Source organism: Mustela erminea, chromosome 1 (genome assembly GCF_009829155.1).
Source record: "Mustela erminea isolate mMusErm1 chromosome 1, mMusErm1.Pri, whole genome shotgun sequence".
In the NCBI taxonomy this organism is placed as follows: Eukaryota; Metazoa; Chordata; class Mammalia; order Carnivora; family Mustelidae; genus Mustela; species Mustela erminea.
Window position 1 is genome coordinate 209,198,708 of NC_045614.1, and position 19,357 is coordinate 209,218,064.

The window sequence follows — 19,357 nt, forward strand, 5'->3', positions numbered from 1 at the left end:
AATTACGACAGCAAAGGCTCGTTAAGGAAGGAAGGTATTGAGAACGGAGTTGGTACAAAAGTAATAACGTTATTTTGACATACCAGAAGACTAACAACTTTATCAATAGAGTAGCATAGCTTTTCCTGAAAGCAATTTTCTTCATGGAAAGAATTTTATAACAGAGGAAAATGTATCAAAACAAGCACAAAAGAATTTCAGCATATTCCCTTTAGACATTAATTAACGGAACTGTCTTGACCATTCGTACAATAATTTTTCCAAACACTTCTCAAAAACCTTAAATAACTTTGAGCGTCTTGACTCACAGAAGGAAAACTGAACAATCTGATTTTATCTTCCTTGACTTTTCTGAGCAATTCCCAAGGAAACTCTGGCTTCAAGTACTGGAGGGAGTTTATCCAACTGAGGTCTGAGAAAGAACAAAATTAAAATTGAACAACTTGCTTTTTTCTTGCTTGATTTTTCTGAACAACTTCCATGGTAACTTTCGCCTCATACAGTGGAATGGGTTCATCCAACTGAGGCCTGAGAAAGAATGAAATTATTATACAGTTAGGTCAAGGGAAAGATGAGTAAAACAACAGGATGAGAGTTGACACTTGCTGTAGTTCAATTCTATTATTATTTTTTTAAGATTTTAAAAAAATTTATGTGAGAGAGAGAGTGCAGGAGCAGTGGGAAGGGCAAAGGGAGTGAGACAGAGCCTGGGGTTCTATCCCAGGACCTGGAGATCATGACCTGAGCTGAAGTCAGATGCCCGACCGACAGAGCCACCTGAGCGCCCCAATTCTATTATTTTAAATAATCTTGTCCATTTAAGTAAACTTGTCTGTTAGTATTTCCACTGTTAAAACTGGGTAAGTTCTGATGTGGAAAAATGCCTCCTTGGGGCGCCTGGGTGGCTCAGTGGGTTAAAGCCTCTGCCTTCGGCTCAGGTCATGATCCCAAGGTCCTGGGATGGAGCCCCGCATCGGGCTCTCTGCTCAGCAGGGAGCCTGCTTCCTCCTCTCTCTGACTGCCTCTCTGCCTACTTGTAATCTCTGTCTGTCAAATAAATAAATAAAATTAAAAAAAAAAAAAAGAAAAATGCCTCCTTTATCTACTCCCAGATCCAAATAAAAAAAAAACAAAACTCTATTTTCCCTCTTCTCAAGCTATGGGTCATTTCACATTACTCCGGTAACGGTGATGAGAAAAGCAAAGGTTGTGTGGTGTGGTACGGAAAGCATAAGGAGAACCAATGAGCCACTTCTATCTTCGCGAATGCTTACTGATGTATCCCAGGAACACTCTGAGAAATAATTAAAGAGCAGCTACTTATCCAAACAAAATAAAATATGGAGGCAAGAGGTATGCTGTGGAAACTGAAACAAGTGGAAACGCTTGCCTTACCTGGAGCATAGAAAAAACAAACAATGATTTGGCTACTATGCGTACCTAAAAACTCCGCTTGATAACTTCTCCATCACATCTTTTAAGATACGTAGCTGGAAAGATTGTTAAGGTGGCAATGTAACAGAGAGAGGATTGAACAAACCCAGTCAATAAGATGTTACGCAGGTCACCTATTTTAAGTTCAGCGCTCTCAGAAACGGAGAATTTAATTTGCAGAAATTCTGTAAGCTGCGAAGTTTACCTTGAAAACAGGGAAATGGGGAACTGATGTGAGAGAAGTGGAAACATTAAATAGAGCCTACAGTTCTAAGTTAGGACAAGTGGCAGAAGCAGCGAGCCTCATGCCTTGTACTAGGTAACCACTAGTGTTAACCCAGACGGGTAGGAGTGCAGTGCTGTCAGGTTTTCCTTTTAGCACTATGTATGGTGCTTCTAGTTAGAAACAATGTTAGCACTCATATCTCTTAGATGCACGTTTACTTACTAAACAGGCTGCTCAGTGGCTCAAAATTTGTGTGCAGAAAAGTTAACAAACTGTAGTTTGTCACTACAAGACTCAAAAAGTAAGTGTAAAATTAAGAAAAAAAAATTGAGTTGTTTAATTGCGATGACAGTTTTAGGATTGAGTGTGAAATTGCTGGTAGTAGAGAATGACATATGGCATCTATCACACCGTCGGAAGGAAGGCTGTGAAATCACAAGAAGCAACTGGCTCACACGGGAACTGATCAGGGGGTTTAGCACCAGTGAGGACTAGAGTCTGATTTGGGACTTGAGAATTCAAGTCTTTAGAAAATATAATTAGAAAGTCTGAACATCAGCCATTTTAAAGATTTTCTTAAAGAGGACCTAAAGAATTCTCCCCGTATTGCAAATTCTCTTTCTACTCTTGTTAAGTGAAAATGCAGCAGAAACTCTAAGAGTGTGTTTGTACGGAGGGAATTAAATAATGCAGGCAAAGGAGCTAGCCTGGCTCCTGACATGTAAGATCCAAAACGCACTGTATCTAGTGGTACTCTTAACTCATGCTGTTATCCTATGAGATTCTTGATAATTACGTTAGTGGACAATTAAGTTGCTTAGAATTGAAATCTAATGAATTCTTCTAGGAAGTTAAAAATTAAGTCTATTTTCCAAATTTAAAGAAAAATATTTATTCAGAAATACTTTCAAATCACAGATTCAGTACATTAAGGGGATGTTCTGGCTCTGAAATGTATTTTTTACAACTCAATGTATGCAGGATAGTGCTGAAATACTCCTATTTGAAAGCTCTGAATTAATTCCATCACTGCTCTTAGAGAAGGTGGGCCTTAATAAGTATCACGTGTATATAAACTACATACATTTAACGAAAGCAAAGTATGATATTCAGTGGAGACAAACTTAAGACTTACAAGTTTCTTTCTTCATACAGATATACTCTATTAAATAATAAGAATTTATGTTTTATCCAATGTATTACAATTTTTAGCAGGTGCAAATGCCTTTAAAACAGTTATCTTAGAAAAAAAAGTCTTCATAAGTTTGACCCAGAGTTTCTCTTAAATTCTAAAGAGGTTTGGACCATTCTTTTGGAATGCTTTTACATTCTCCAGACAAGATTTCATTACTTTCACCAAAACTGGAATGGTTTGGCTTCATCTGCCAGATTTTTCTCAGAATGAATTCCATTAAAAAAAAAAAAAAATCAAAACCGTCTTCATTTGATGAAGATTTCCCAGCACTGTTCATCTTAAAACATCCCACAGGGGCACCTGGGTGGCTCAGTGGGTTGGGCTGCTGCCTTCGGCTCAGGTCATGATCTCAGGGTCCTGGGATCAAGCCCCGCATTGGGCTCTCTGCTCCGCAGGGAGACTGCTTCCCTCTCTCTCTCTCTCTGCCTGCCTCTCTGCCTACTTGTGATCTCTGTCTGTCAAATAAATAAATAAAATCTTTAAAAAAAAAATAAATAAAACATCCCACAAACTCTTTACTGCAGATAAGCATTCTGAAACGTCTTACATAACAGCACCATGAGAGCATAGATTAGAGCCTTTCAAGGGGATGTGTAGTTTCCGAAATGCCAAGTTGAAAATGAAACAGAATTTTACATGTATCCTGTAGTTTATCTACCATTCACAAACCAGCAAGACTGCCTGGGTGATTCCTGTCCCATCACGTTTTAGCTGCATCCTGGAACATGCAGTGACTTTCCTATGCTTCAGTTTCTTTACCTGTGAGACAGGCATAATGATAGTACTGACACCTCACAGGGCTGTTTTTTAATGCTTAAATATATTAATACTTACAAAGCACCTGAAACACCGTTTGGCATACTCAATGAAAGTTAGCTGTTATTACTATCAATTACCATTTTTGAAGAACTTAATGAGAGTTTATGGTAGATTTCAAGCCAGAAATGCAAGTCAGTAGATAAAAAGGATATAAAGATATTTTCCCTGTTGCACATTTGACAAATTCCAAACTTCATCATTAAGGAAAGCCACCGTTGCTCCCTTGAGGAAAAGGCAATGGCTATCCGGAGGATCCAACTTGGAGAGAAAGCACAAAGACTGATCAGCGATTGTGAGTTTAATAGCAGACAGAGATAAGTATCTTGGGCCAGAAAAACTTCTATGCAAATTAAATACCCAAATCACAAATAAATACTATATAAACTTTAATAACAATATGTAAATTGTAACATTTTCTTTTCTAATTCATTGTCCAAAATGATGAAACAGTAAGTGTGTGCAGGAGTGTGTGCTGTGTGCTCGCGTGTGTATGTGTGTGCATGAGTGCGTGTGTGTGTGTAAGAATGAGATTGCTGGCTGCTACTTATCAGTTTGTCATCATGAGGATGTTAGAAAATTAGTGAAGGTTGATATACGAGGATTATGGTATTGGCATATCAACCATGATAAAATTTGAATACTGTTGAGAAATGTAACTTCGGGAGACAATGTGTATACACACGTTTGTAGTAAATTCCAATGTGAATGGGGAATTATCATAATTTTATATAGAAATATTTTGCTAAGTATATGTCAACAATGTTTGTTACTAAAAAAAATAAACCTTATCGGAAATACTACTAAAAAATTCAGAAGTCACTTCTTCCAAACCACTAAATAAAAGCTGAATGAACTCCTCTAGTAGGCACTACTTCTATATTTTGGCCAACATGTATCTAAAGTAAAAAAGAAAGTTACATTTCTTTAGAAACAGGTATAATTCAGAATTTATAATTTCTTCACATCTTGCCTCAAGAGACTTAGGCATTATTCTTTGTTAATTATAACCTTTCAATGTAATAGTAATGCTTTATTGTTTCTGATAATACCTGCAGGTTTTCTTCTGTTGTTACCCAATGGCCTCCAACACCAAGAAGTGTGATGATGTCATGTTTATGTGGTAGTAGTTGTAATTTTACAGCTGGTTCATCATCTTTACTATATAATCTCACTTACAAGGGAATAGTTTTAAAAAGAGAGAGAGAGAGAGAGACAAGAAATATATTTTATAGTAATCTGGCAAAAATTAATTCTTCAAACTAGTCCTCTTTACTTTTTAATGTAGGAACAAGGAAGAATTTTTCTTAGAAAAAAATAACACACAATGTATTCAGATACCTTAAAACATACTTTTTGCTTTAAAACTGGTCATAAAATTTACTCTAGAATCAATTATAAGTGAAATAATAAATGACAAAAAGTTGATTTTCATTTGAAAACCAGGCAAGGTAATACAACACACAACTAAGACTGGTAGCTTTAATCTTAACATTGATAGCTTAATTCTTTGGGAAAATCTGACTTCTGCTTAAGGAACTCATAGATTTAAGAAAGTCATACACTGACATAATTATTGAAATGTATATCTGAGGGGCGCCTGGGTGGCTCAGTGGGCTAAAGCCTCTGCCTTTGGCTTAGGTTATGATCCCAGGGTCCTGGATGGAGCCCTGCATCGGATTCTCTGCTCAGTGGGGAGCCTGCCTCTGCCTCTCTGCCTACTTGTGATCTCTGTCAATTAAATAAGTAAAAATCTTAAAAAAAGAAAAGAAAAGAAAAGAAAGAAATGTATATTTGAAAAGTAATCTGGCAAAAATTGAAAAATGAAAGTACACGTTCACTTCCACTGAAAGAGTTTTCTGTGTTAATATTCACAGCTGATCTTAGCCAAAAGGCCGAGAAGTGCTTTTCTGAGTTAATTTCAAGTCCTGAAAATACTGGTTAAAAAGAAAAACATTAAGATGGTCATAGCTGCATTTCTGACTCCCATCACAGAACATAAATCTTAACAAAGCATGAAGAGAATCTCTTTGCAAGCTTTCCACGCAATGGCACTACCTAGGTGTGTACAGATTAGGTGTTAAATACATACTGCTTAAATAACAAAAGGTTCAGGGAGGTAAAAATGGAACAAAATTCTGTGCTTTTTCCAAATAGAGATTGCAGAAGTCAGCCACCCAACAGAGGGCAGCCAGACACAGCAGAACTCCGCGTCTGGCCGAGAGCTACAGTAATATGTATCGTCTGGCAACCAATGAGAAGATGTTTGTTCATATTTGTCAAAACTCTTATAAACTCCAGTGCCTGTATTTTAAAGTAAGCATACTCTCTCTTCTAGAGCGTGTTTACAGGAGGATTCAAGAAGCTCTAGTTTAACTTGAAAAGTTAAAAACAAAACATGACATCAATTTAACAAAATATGTTAATAATCCTTATCTGGTTTTATTTATATATATTTTATTTGATTTGTGAAATGCACCCATCACACGACAAAAATGACACAGACTACTGATCTAGTAACGTACCTACCTCCAGCATCTAGGACAATATCAACTCCCAGGCCACCTGTTTCTTCTAAACAGCTTTCAGCAACGTGGGCTTTTCCATTAGATACATCGATGACTCGGGCTGTAAAGGACAGGAAGTCAGGCAATTGTACTGTTCTCTATGTGACCAACACCAATCATCCGAGAAAAAGAAAAGCAAATAAATATCTGTATGGAGTGGTTCAGTTACTGGATCCAAATTTTACTTTTTCTCTTCTTACCCAATAGTGGTAAGGATCAATTTAAAGGCAGGGACTGGTATATTCAATCAGATAAAAATACTAAACATTTTGTGGATGTGGCGTTCCAAGGCTGGCCTACTGAAAAAAAGAGCACTGTTCCCTATCACTAAAAGATATATAGTCAGAACAGGGAATCTATAAACCACAGAGATACATACATATTAAGGCATAAACTAAGAGATTAAGCAATTTCTCAAGTATGTTTAGAGTTAAGAGAGTTTAAAGCAAAAATGTAAAAAATGTATTGGTATGATATGGTACCTCTCTATTAGAGGCTGTTTTAACCTTTTTCAGTCATAGAAATTCCCCTGCTCCCTTTCCCACTTGCTCCCCCAAAATGAAGAAAAACCTTGAAGGTTAAGGAAAAAAAAAACATGATTATTTTGAGCAGTTAGTGAAAACCAAACTATTTTTAAGAGTATTATCTCAATAGAACAAGCCAATGCAATGAAAAAATAAAATGAAAATTTTAGCATTTGAACTGGCAAATGAAGACACATGTTTATAATTTATTTCCGGAGTTTTTAGCACCTTCAGGTAAAAGAAATCCTCTCAGCGGGGTTCCGACTGGCGCCCCCAAGAGGGATCTAAGATGTGGGGGGCAGGGCGGGAGTGAGGAGGCCGCCAGGGAAAAGGGACTGAAGCGCCTGGGGAGGACAGGGTTAACCAGTAAGAAACCTCTCCCTTCAAAAACACTGCTCAGTGCTTTCTTCCACCACTTCATTCCATCTCCAGTCTCTTCCTTTTTTCCTTCTTTCTCCAGTCCCTGCCTTAACCTTTCTTCCAAGTCTTGGTTATCTCTGCCAGAAGCATAAGGTAACAATGGAAGTAACACGGGCTTTAATGTTGGACAGGCCTGGGTTCAAATCCCACTCCAGTCGCGTCGTGGCTCCTTGGACAAGCTGGTTAAACCCTCTAGATGCTGCTCCCTGGTTCGCTGACACAGGGTTGCCAAGGACTTCGGGGGAGATCATTCCCGCTGACACTCAATGAACCTGATGCTCCTTCCTGCCCCCCACCCCCGCCTGCCCCCCCAAATCTGGCTGGGCCTCCTCTCCTCATCTGTTAGTTTCTCCATTCCACTTTCTCCCCTTCTTGGTCATTTCTTTCAATATATATATATTTTTTCTTTCCATTTGCGTTGTTGTTTGAACAGGTTCAATCTATTTATTTTTTATTTTTTTTAATTTTATTTATTTGTCAGAGAGAGAGAGGGAGAGCGAGCGAGTACAGGCAGACAGAATGGCAGGCAGAGGCAGAGGGAGAAGCAGGCTCCCCGCTGAGCAAGGAGCCCAATGTGGGACTCGATCCCAGGACGCTGGGATCATGACCTGAGCCGAAGGCAGCTGCTTAACCAACTGAGCCACCCAGGCTTCCCACAATCTATTTATTTTTTGTTGAGCCGTTTTTTTATTAAAAAAAAAAAATTCCAGTATAGTGAACATACCGTTCTGTTAGTTTCAGGTGTGTGATACAGTGACTCAGCGGTTCCATACCTCACTCAGGGCTCATCAAGGTAAGTGTCTTCTCAACCCCCACCACCTGTTTCCCCATCTCCCTACCCACCTCCCCCCTGGTGACCATCAGTTTGTTCTCTACAGTTAAGAGTCTGTTTCTTGGTTTGTCTTTTTTTTTCTTTGTGCGTTTGTTTTGTTTCTTAAATTCGACATGAGTGAAATCATGTATTTCTTTCCCTGATTAGCTCATTTTGCTTAGCCTTATACTGTCTAGCTCCATTCATGTTGTTGCAAATGGCCAAGATTTCATTCTTTTTTATGGTTGAATAATATTCCACTGTATATGTATATACCACATCTTCTTTATCCATTCATCAGTCAATGAACATTTGGGCTCCTTCTGTCACTTGGTTATTGTAAATATTAATGCTACAATTTAAAAAGGGGTGCATGTACCCCTTTGAATTACTGTTTTATATTTTGGGGGTAAATACCTAGTAGTATGATTACTCACAGGATAGTTCCATTTTTAACTTTTTGAAGAACCTCCGTATTGTTTTCCACAGTGGCTGCACCAGTTTGCACTCCTACCAATAGTGCACGAGGGTTCCTGTTTCTCCAAGTTCCCTCCAACACTTTTTGTTTCTTGTGTTTTTGATTGTAGCCATATGACAGGTGTGAGAGGATATCTCATTGTAGTTTTGATTTGCATCTCCCTGATGATGAGTGATGTCGAGCATCTTTTCATGGGTTAGCTGTGTATCTTCTTTTTTTTTTAAGGTTTTATTTTATTTATTTATTTGACAGAGAGAGAGAGACAGAAAGAGCAGGGGGAGTGGGAGAGGGAAAAGCAGGCTTCCTGCCAAGCAGGGAGCCTGATGTGGGGCTCGATACCAAAACCCTGGGATCATGATCTGAGCCGAAGGCAGATGCTTAACGACTGAGCCACCAGGGGCCCCCATCTATATTTCTTCTTTAGAGAAATTCTGCTCGTGTCTTCTGCCAATTTTTTTTTTAAAACCTTTTTTTTTTTTTTTAAGGTTTTATTTATTTATTTGTCAGAGAGAGAGCGAGCGAGAGCGAGCACAGGCAGACAGAGTGGAAGGCAGAGTCAGAGGGAGAAGCAGGCTCCCTGCGGAGCAAGGAGCCCGATGTGGGACTCGATCCCGGGACGCCGGGATCATGACCTGAGCCGAAGGCAGCTGCTTAACCAACTGAGCCACCCAGGCGTCCCTTCTGCCCATTTTTAATAGGATTATTTTTTCCGAGTGTTGAGTTGGGTAAGTTCTTTATTTTGGATACTAACCCTTTATCAAAGATGTCATTTGCAAATACCTTCTCTCATTCGGTAGGTTGTCTTTAGTTTTGTGGATTGTTTCCTTCACTTTGCAGACTTTTTGATGTAATCCCAATAGTTTATTTTTGCCCTTTTTTTTTTTTTTAAAGATTTTGTTAATTTATTTATTTGTCAGAAGAGACAGAGAGAGCGCACAGCAGGCAGAGTGGCAGACAGAGGCGGAGAGAGAAGCAGGCTCCCTGCCAAGCAAGAAGCCTGATGCAGGATTCAATCCCAGGACCCTGGGATCATGACCTGAGCCGAAGGCAGCAGCTTAACCGACTGAGCCACCCAGGCGTCCCTTATTTTTGCTTTTATTTCCCTTGCCTCAGGAGACACAGTTAGGAAAAAAGTTGCTATGTCCAATGTTGGGGAAATTACTGCCTGTCCTCTTTTCTAGGATTTTTATAGTTCCAGGTCTCACATTTCAGTCCTTAGTTTCAATCTCTTCAAGAGCTCCCTAGTCTCCACCATATCCTCCTCACCATAAACTATACCTGACCCGTGTCTTCTGTTTAAGTAGATCATCTTCCTTCCCAGCATATCACAGAAAACAGATAACTTTAGAAAACAGATAACTTTTAGTAAAAGAGGGTGAGAAACCTACAGAGTGATGGAAACATATCTTGATTTATGAATAAAACCAAAGAGGCATCAGGTGTTGCTAAACTGTGTCCAAGTTCAGCTAATTCAGACTTGGGTAAGTTGGTAACAATAGGGCAAAAAAGAAAAAAAACATTGAGAGATGTAGGTTTAAAAAGAATGAAAATTAAAACTATCACTCAGGTAAACCTGGACTTAGCATGGAGACTAAGTGCATTTTAACAGTGACTTTCATTTGGGAGTACTTTGTTTTACGAGGACAGTCTTTACAGTGATACCTCTTAAAAATTTTCTCTTGTCAAGTCTGTGTTGAGTAGGATTACCCACCTAGAGAAGGCCTAAGTCTTTCGAGGCACTGCTTGTCTTCGAGGCTACCTGCTGTTGAAATCACTTTGGCTCCTCTGTGGTGCGCTAACTGAATAGCTATCATACCAAGGGCCTGTGGAGACAAAAATACCCAATGGGTTTATAGATGTTAAGGCAGAGGCTGTATCTAACTTGCTTTAGAAGCTATTTAATAAAGTGTAATAGTTACAATATTATCAGATAGAAGAGGAAAAAAAATATGGACAAGGTTGGACATCTGACTTTCTTCTTCAGGAGGATGGCAGAAAAGGTGTGTGTGCCACATGCTCTCACTCGGTCCCACTGCTGCACAGAGTTTCGAGGTAAAGGCTGTGCCCAGAAACTTGGCCTCAGCTCTCTCTCTTTAAAGGTCAAAGCACTTGGGGTGCCCGGGTGGCTCAATGGGTTAAAGCCTCTGCCTTCAGCTCAGGTCATGATCCTAGGGTCCTGGGATTGAGCCCTGCATCGGGCTCTCTGCTCAGCGGGGAGCCTGCTCCCCCCACCCGACCCCGTGCCCCGCCTGCCTCTCTGCCTACTTGTGATCTCTGTCTGTCAAATAAATAAATAAATAAAATCTCTAAAAATAAAAAATAAAAATATTAAGAAAAAAAAAAAAAAAAAAAGGCCAAAGCACTCTCAATAGCTCCATCCTTTTGCTGACCTGATGGTAAGTTCAGGAAAACACTACTATCCTGATGCTGGACATCAGGCTGGAGCCAATGCCAAAGACGCTTCTGCCTTTTTTGCACAGAAAAGCAGGGGGTAAAAGCATTTTCATCATCAGCCAGACAGATAATGAAACTATAAAAACGGACCGCAAGTTTTCTAACATTTTTAGACTGTCATCTATTTTTATGTTATTTCTAGGGTCTTTTTTTTTTTTTTTAAAGATTTTATTTATTTATTTGACAGAGAGAGATCACAAGCAGGCAGAGAGGCAGGCAGAGAGAGAGGAGGAAGCAGGCTCCCCGCTGAGCAGAGAGCCCGATGCGGGCCTTGATCCCAGAACCCTGAGATCATGACCTGAGCCGAAGGCAGCGGCTTAACCCACTGAGCCACCCAGGTACCCTATTTCTAGGGTCTTGAATAATTTTTTTTGCTGATACGTGTAATGTGTTGACAGTAGCACATTTTTTTTATCCTACGTGACTTGTCTATAAATGCAACATCTAACCAACGTTAAGTGTCGGTGTGAGGGAAACACAAAACTGGTTGGGAGTTTTGGGGTATGACTTCAAAGGTTTCATGAGCTACTTCAGGCTTCATGGAACAGGCATAAAAACATGGTTTGTTTGCTTCTTTAGTGTACTAGTAGATTCAAAGTAGTAAGAAACGGAACACAGTGAAGTCTTTTATCTGCCATTAATAAAGGCTGCCTGTTTTAACAAAATGGGCAGTGCACAAGCTATCGGTAAAGAATTACATTAGCAAATGGGTGGCCTATTTCCTAAGTTTAGTGGATTCTGATCTGTTTCTTAGCAGAACTATTAGCACCTACACTTGCTCCATCCATGATCAGGACTGATTTTCCAGGAGAGAGATGAGACAGATAATGCAGAGCTGTATAGGCTCGTACTCCATCCCGAATGGTTCCAGCGGCTTCTGTCCATGTAACTTTTTCTGGTTTGTGAACTGTCGCAAAGAACGAGAGGAAGCGCCCCATTAGCATGTGCTCTTAGTCCTGCCTCCTGGATCTGTCTCTCTGGCCATCTCCCCTCCCTCGGTGGCCCTGGTCCAAGCTACTACACCTGCTACCTTTTGCCTACATTTTGGTTTCCCTAGTTCCATTCTCACCTACACATAAGGCATCCTCAGCATAGGAGCCGGTGTGTGTGTATTTTTAAACAATATACTGTGAAATGAAACACACGCGGAAAAGTACAGGGAACATCAGTACAGATGGGTGGATACACACAAAGCAAATATACAAGTAATCCCAATCCCGGTCAAGAGGGCGCACAGCCCCATCTCTGCCACCAGAGGTCGCCAACATGCTGACTTCAGTTCTTGTTCACCACCATCCTTTAGGACCCATGGATGCCTTCCTAACCAACGCATGGGTGGGTGCCTGGATGGCTTGGTGGGCTAAGCCTCTGTCTTCAGCTCAGGTCGTGATCTCAGGGTCCTGGGATCGAGCCCTGCACTGGGCTCCCCACTGGTCCCCCACCCCTGTTCCATCTGCCTGTCTGCCTACTTGTGATCTCTTTTTCTCCCTCAAGTACATAAATAAAATCTTAAAAAAAAAAAAAGTAACGGAGTTTGACCTGTTTTGGAACTTTAACTAAATGGAATCATAGCACAGGCACTCTTTCCTATCGTGCTTTTTTGCCTCAACACTGAAGACACACCCACTTTTGTAAATGTGTCTATAGTGCTTTCCTTTTTCTGGTGTGTGTGTGTGTGTGTGTGTGTGTGTGTTTTATTTAAGATTTTATTTATTTATTTGAGAGAGAGAGCATGAGAAGGGGGAGGGTCAAAGGAAGAACCAGACTCCAGGATCATGACCTGAGCCAAAGGCAGTCGCTTAACCAACTGAGCCACCCAGGCACCCCCTTTTCTGGTGTTTTGTGGCATTCCACGATGTGAGAACACTTTCATTTGGTGATGCGTGCCCCCCGTTCAAGGAGGATGTGTGTTTTCAGTTTGTGTCAGCTATAAACAGTGCTGCTAAGAATGCTCTCCTATAAACGATGATGTTATGCTGTCACATGGGTTTTCTCTAGGATAGTACAAGTGAATGGAAATCCCAGGTCGCATATATACAACCTTCGACTTGATCACATCCTCTGGAAGTGGCGGTCTGAATTCATTCTCCCATAGCTGTGTAACAGCGCTCCCGTTACTCTGAACATCCTTGTCAACCCTTGGCATGATTACACATTCTTACCAATCATTTGGGTGTGTAATGGTTTCTTATTGTGATTTTAACTTGCTTTTCCCTCACGACAGCTAACACTGGGCACCTTTCTGTGTTTGCTGGCCACCTGGAATTCCTTTTGTGAAATGACCAACTGTTTTATCAATTTTTCTGTTATGTTGTCTTTTTCTGATTGAGTTATAGGAATTTAAAAATATATTCTAGATGAACTACTTGTTTATGTGTTATAAATATTATTTTCAACTTTATGTCTTCTCTTTTCAATCTCCCTAATGGTGTTTTTTGTAAAACAGAAGAGTCAGAATGACCTTTTTTTTTTTTTTTTTTTTTGAGTAGGCGCCATGGTCAGTATGGAGCCCAATGAAGGGCTTGAACTTAACACCCTGACATGAAGACCTGAGTTGAGATTGAGTCACACGCGTGGGGTGCCTGGGTGGCCTGCTTCTCCCTCTCCCCCTGCTTATGTTCCCTCTCTGTCTCTCACTGTCAAATAAATAAAATCTTAAAAAAAAAAAAAAAAAGAGTTGCATGCTTAATCAACTGAGTCACCCAGGTGCCCCCATAATTATCTTTAACAACATACACAACATGCTAACCCTTCTCTGTTTAAAGTTCAGTGGCGGGGCGCCTGGTGTCTCAGTGGATTGTCTGACCCTTGATGTTGGCTCGTCCATGGCTTTCCACTGCACTTGAAACAAAATGTAAACTCCTAATATAACTTAAGAGCTCTCTATATGATCTGACCATTAAGCTATTCCTTTTTTTTTTTTAAGATTTTATTTATTTATGATAGACAGAGATCACAAGTAGGCAGAGAGGCGGGCAGAGAGAGAGAGAGAGGAGGGGAAGCAGGCTCCCCTCTGAGCAGAGAGCCCAATACGGGGCTCGATCCCAAGACCCTGGGATCCTGACCTGAGCCGAAGGCAGAGGCTTTAACCCACTGAGCCACCCAGGCGCCCTAAGCTATTCCTAAATACATTTAATTCTTTAATTTTTACGTTTTTATTCTGTACACCCAATGTGATTATTTTCACAGTAAAAGCCATCCTTTCTCATTTTACCTAAAACCAACTTTATAACACTTTTGTAGTCCTGGCCAGCTTTCAAGTATTTTCCCGCTGAAGCGGAGACAGCAGCCCAGGACCATCAGCACCCCACACATCAACTAACTAGTGCCATCTAGCGGGAAGAGAGCACCCACGCGTATATGCTGAAAGTGTTCACACAAGCAAGGCATGAAGATAGAGCACCAGGGGATACCACTCACACATGGTAATTTATTCTTTATCAAACTCTTTAAGACACCTAAACTCCCAATTTTCTTGATTATAAAATGTGGCTCAGGGTAATTAATCTGTCTGGCGTCACACAGCCAATAAATGTGAATGCTGACTCGAAAGCACATCAATTCTAGCCGTGCACACTCAAGGTACCTACAGTTTACTTATAGTTTGCGGGGAACATCTTCCATTTTAAGAACTGAGACTGCCTATATATTCATTAAGAAATCAAACGTGTACGGGCGCCTGGGCAGCAGTCAGTGAAGCGGTCAGCTCTTGCTTTGGGCCCACGTGGTGATTTTGGGGTCCTGACCTCAAGCCTTGCATCAGGCTCCATGCTCAGCATAGTCTGCTTCAGGATTTTCTCCTTCCCTCTGTCCCACCCCCCAAAATAAATAAATAAATCTTAAGAAAAGGAAAAAAAAAAAACCAGAAACAAAGAACTGAACATGTAGTCCTTTAAAAAAAGGTAACAGTCATAAAACTACATTCAGAGAGCAAAGCCTCTAACATTGCATGGTAACATGTGTTTTGTTTTTTTTTTTTTAAAGATTTTATTTATTTATTTGTCAGACACAGAAAGAGAGAGAATGAGTGAGCACAGGCAGAGGCAGAGGGAGAAGCAGACTCCCTGCCGAGCAAGGAGCCTGATGTGGGACTCAATCCCAGGACCCTGGGATCATGATCTGAGCTAAAGGCAGCCGCTTAAGCAACTGAGCCACCCAGGCGTCCCGGTTTAATGTGGTTTAATGCTGAGATCCCTGCTTTTGTGTTAGGTGGACCACAAGTGTTTATTACGTTGTAAAAAACTAGAAGTATAAATAAAAGAGCCAGGCAGGGATCATAACAACAGCATATCAAACCCAAGAACTATAATTTCAATTCATTCTTCCTTAAGTTCAAAAAAATAATGCTGAAAATGTATGAAATTTTGAATGAAAAAAGTTACTTTTATGTTTGACCTAAATGGCTTAAGAACTGAAAGCACAAAAGAACTAGATAATTTATTCAACTTCTTAACTTTATCTTTAATATACTGTAGCAGGATTAATAAGACCTTTTTGGGGAAGTTGTCTGGAGCCTAATTCTTTGGTTTGGTAAAAGAACAAACTTATCTGAAGGTGACTGAGTGCCCAACTTTCATTTAAAAAAATCACTAAAGAATTAACAGAAACTAAAATATACTTGTGCTAAACTGAGTATTTCCTTCTGCAAATCTTCAGGGAACATACTAAAATTATTTCCTCTTTTACGAAATGTTGGGGCTGCAACAGGGCTTAGAGGCTACCTAGTTTGACTGTGCCCAGTGTCTTGCCCAAAGGCAAATAGGCAAATGGTCACAATAAGTGGCCATTCTTTTTTTTTTTTTTTTTTTAAAGATTTTATTTATTTGACAGAGAGAGAGGAATCACAAGTAGGCAGAGAGGCAGGCAGAGAGAGAGAGGGGAGGAAGCAGGCTTCCCACGGAGCAGAGAGCCCGACGGGGGGCTCGATCCCAGGACCCTGGGATCATGACCTGAGCCGAAGGCAGAGGCTTTAACCCACTGAGCCACCCAGGCACCCCAGTCTTTTTTTTTTAAAACAAGATTTTATTTATTTATTTGACAGAGATCACAAGTATACAAGTAGGCAGAGAGGCAGGCTGGGGTGGGGGTGTAAGGGGTGGGAAGCAGGCTCCCTGCTGAGCGGACAACCCAATCCCAGGACCCTGAGATCATGACCTGAGCTGAAGGCAGAGGCTTAACCCACCGAGCTACCGGGGCACCCCAATAAGTGGCACCCCAATAAGTGGCCATTCTTAATGTTCCTCTTTTAAAGAAACATTGGGGACGCCTGGGTGGCTCAGTTGGTTAAGCAGCTGCCTTCGGCTCAGGTCATGATCCCAGCGTCCTGGGATCGAGTCCCACATCGGGCTCCTTGCTCAGCAGGGAGCCTGCTTCTCCCTCTGCCTCTGCCTGCTATTCTGTCTGCCTGTGCTCGCTCTCTCCCGCTCTCTCTCTCTCTGATAAATAAATGAAATCTTTAAAAAAAAAAAAAAAAAAAAAAAAAAAAAAAAATTTTAAAGAAACATTGTACTGTATTTTTTTTTTTTTCTCAAGGACTATCTGGAATTATTTTCTTTACATATGTTAATGGACTTTTGGACTACAGTCCTCCTGATTTGCAGGAAAATAAAAGATCATTTGTGTGATTTGACTTAGTTTAACCTTTATAATTAGGAAACTGATGTTCTGATTTGCTTTTCTCCTTCTAGCCCCATCTATAAATCTCGGGTATTCAGCAACACCTAAAAGAATGGGTCTTTTTTTGCTGGGTTTTAGGGTAGCTCTATTCTTTTTTTTTTTTTTTTAAGATTTTCTTTATTTATTTGAGAGAGAGAAAGAGAGCACAAATGGCAGGGGGAAGAGAAACAGGAAGAGGGAGAAGCAGGTTTCGTGCTGAGCAGGGAGCTCAGTACAGGGCTCAGTCCCAGGACCCTGAGATCACGACCTGAACTAAAGGCAGACGCACAGCCAGCTGAGCCACCCAGATGCCCCTATTTTCAACTTTTTGAGGAACCTCCATATTGTTTTCCAGAGTGGCTGCACCAGCTAGCATTCCCAGCAATAGTGTAAGAGGGTTCCCCTTTCTCTACATTCTCGCCAACATCTCGTTTCCTGACTTGTTAATTTTAGCCATTCTGACCGGTGTGAGATGGTATCTAATTGTGCTTTTTTTTTTTTTAAAGATTTTTATTTATTTATTTGACAGACAGAGATCACAAGTAGTCAGAGAGGCAGGCACAGAGAGGTAGGCACAGAGAGGCACAAAGAGAGAGAGAGGAGGAAGCAGGCTCCCCACCGAGCAAAGAGCCCAATGTGGGGCTCAATCCCAGGACCCTGGGATTATGACCTGAGCCGAAGGCAGAGGCTTAACCCACTGAGCCACCCAGGCACCCCTCATTGTGGTTTTGATTTGTATTTCCCTGAGGCCAAGTGATGCTGAACATTTTTTCATGTGTCTGTTGGCCATTTGTATGTCTCCTTTGGAGACAAATGTCTTTTGCCTATCTCACGATGAACTATTTTTTTGGGTGTTGAGTTTAATAAGTTCTTTATAGGTATATACCCCAAAGATACCAATGTAGTGATCCAAATGGGAACCTGCGCCCCAATGTTTATAGCGGCAGTGTCCACAATAGTCAAACTATGGAAAAAGTCCATCGGCAGATGAATGGATAAGGAAGATATATATAAAATATATATATATATAATTTATTTATATATATAAAATAGAATACTACTTGGCCATCAAAAAGTGAAATCTTGTCATTTACTACGACGTGGATAGAACTAGAGGATATTATGCTGAGCGAATAAGTCAGTCAGAGAAAGACCATTATCATGTGATTTCACTCATATGTGGAACTTAAGAAACAAAATAGGATCATGCGAGAAGGGAGGGAAAAATAAAACAAGACGAAATCAGAGAGGGAGACAAACCATAAGAGACTCTTAATCACAGGAAACAAATTGAGGGTCGCTCAGAGGGAGGGGAAGGGGCCCAGGGTAACTTAGTGATAGACACTAAGGAGGGCATGTAATGTAATGGGAACTGGGTATTTTTAAAGACTGATGAGGGGCACCTGGGTGGCTCAGTGGGTTAAGGCCTTTGTCTTCAGCTCAGATCAGGATCTCAGGGTCCTAGGATCAAGCCCCGCATCGATCTCTCTGTTCAACAGGGAGCCTGCTTCCCCATCTTCCTCTCTGCCTGCCTCTCTGCCTACTCATGATCTGTCTGTCAAATAAATAAATAAAATCTAAAAAAAAAAAAAAAAATGACAGATGAATCACTGAACTCTTACTCTGAATCTAATAATGGATCATATATTAATAATTGAATTTAAAATTTTTAAAAAGACCAAAATAAAACTTATTCCAGAGCTACTGTAATCAAGGCAATTTTGACTGGCATAAGAACAGATGCATAGATCAGCTGAATAGGATGAGTCCAGAAATAAATCTATGTATCTATGGTCAATTGATTTTGAACAAGAGTGTCAAGACAATTCAGTGGATGTAGCAAGAGTCTTTTCTTTTCTTTTCTTTTTTTTTTTTTTAGCAAAAGTCTTTTCAACAAATGGTTCTGGGACACTAGATATTTACATGCAAAAAAAGAACAAAGTTGGGCCTTTATTTCATACCATATGTAAAAATCAACTCAAAATAGATCACAGAAGCAAATATAACAGTTAAATCTATAAAATTCTTAGAAGAAATCATAGGTGTAAATATTTGTAAACTAAGCTTAGGCAATGGATTCTTAGAAATACTAAAGCACAACAGGCAAAAGAAAATATGAATAACCTGGAGTCCACCAATATTTTAAAGACTGTGCTTTAAAGGACACCATAAGGGGCGCCTGGGTAGCTCAGTGGGTTAAGGCTCTCTGCCTTCGGCTCAGGTCATGATCTCGGGGTCCTGGGATGGAGCCCCACATCGGGCTCTCTGCTTAGTAGGGAGCCTGCCCCCTCCCCGTCTGCTTGTGATCTCTCTCTCTGTCAAATAAATAAATAAAATCTTTAAAAAAAAAAAAAAAACAAACAAACCACAAAAGGTTATCACTTCTAGGATGCTTAAAATTAAAAAGGCAGAAAATAACAAGTGGTAGTGAGGATGAGGAGCAACTGGGACCCTCATTCATTGTTAGCTGAACTGTAAAATGTTGGAGCCATTTTGTAAACAGTTTGTTGGTTTCTTAAAATGTTAAATGTAGAGTTATTCCATGACTTAATAATTCTATTCCTAGGTTTATACCCAAGAGAAATAAAAATATATATCCACACAAAAATTTGTACACAAATGTTCAGATCAGCATTATTCATAATGGCCAAAAAAAGTGGAAACAACCTTGATATCTAATCATAGATGAACGGATAAACAAAATGTGTATGCTCATACCATAGAGTATTACTCAACCACTGAAAGGAATGAAATACAGATAGATGTTACACAATGCA

At 40.2% G+C, this 19,357-nt stretch overlaps 1 protein-coding gene across 6 annotated transcripts in view; it reads right to left on the bottom strand.

Annotated features, from left to right (window-relative positions):
- Positions 1-49: 49 nt before the first annotated feature.
- The window catches only part of CRYZL1 (crystallin zeta like 1), a 41,110-nt gene continuing 21,802 nt past the window's right edge, over positions 50-19,357 (bottom strand). For 4 of the 6 annotated variants that reach the window (XM_032354219.1, XM_032354196.1, XM_032354211.1 and 1 more), the window contains 7 exons: positions 11,699-11,832; positions 10,183-10,294; positions 6,201-6,299; positions 4,724-4,845; positions 3,827-3,932; positions 1,441-1,486; positions 50-528 (listed from right to left, as the gene is read on the bottom strand). In XM_032354219.1, the coding sequence (XP_032210110.1) occupies positions 429-528; positions 1,441-1,486; positions 3,827-3,932; positions 4,724-4,845; positions 6,201-6,299; positions 10,183-10,294; positions 11,699-11,832 (719 nt within the window). In that variant the 3' untranslated portion in view covers positions 50-428. Of the gene's footprint in view, positions 529-1,440; positions 1,491-3,826; positions 3,933-4,723; positions 4,846-6,200; positions 6,300-10,182; positions 10,295-11,698; positions 11,833-19,357 lie in introns of all 6 variants that reach the window. The other 2 variants (XM_032354204.1, XM_032354229.1) reach the window with 2 other exon arrangements.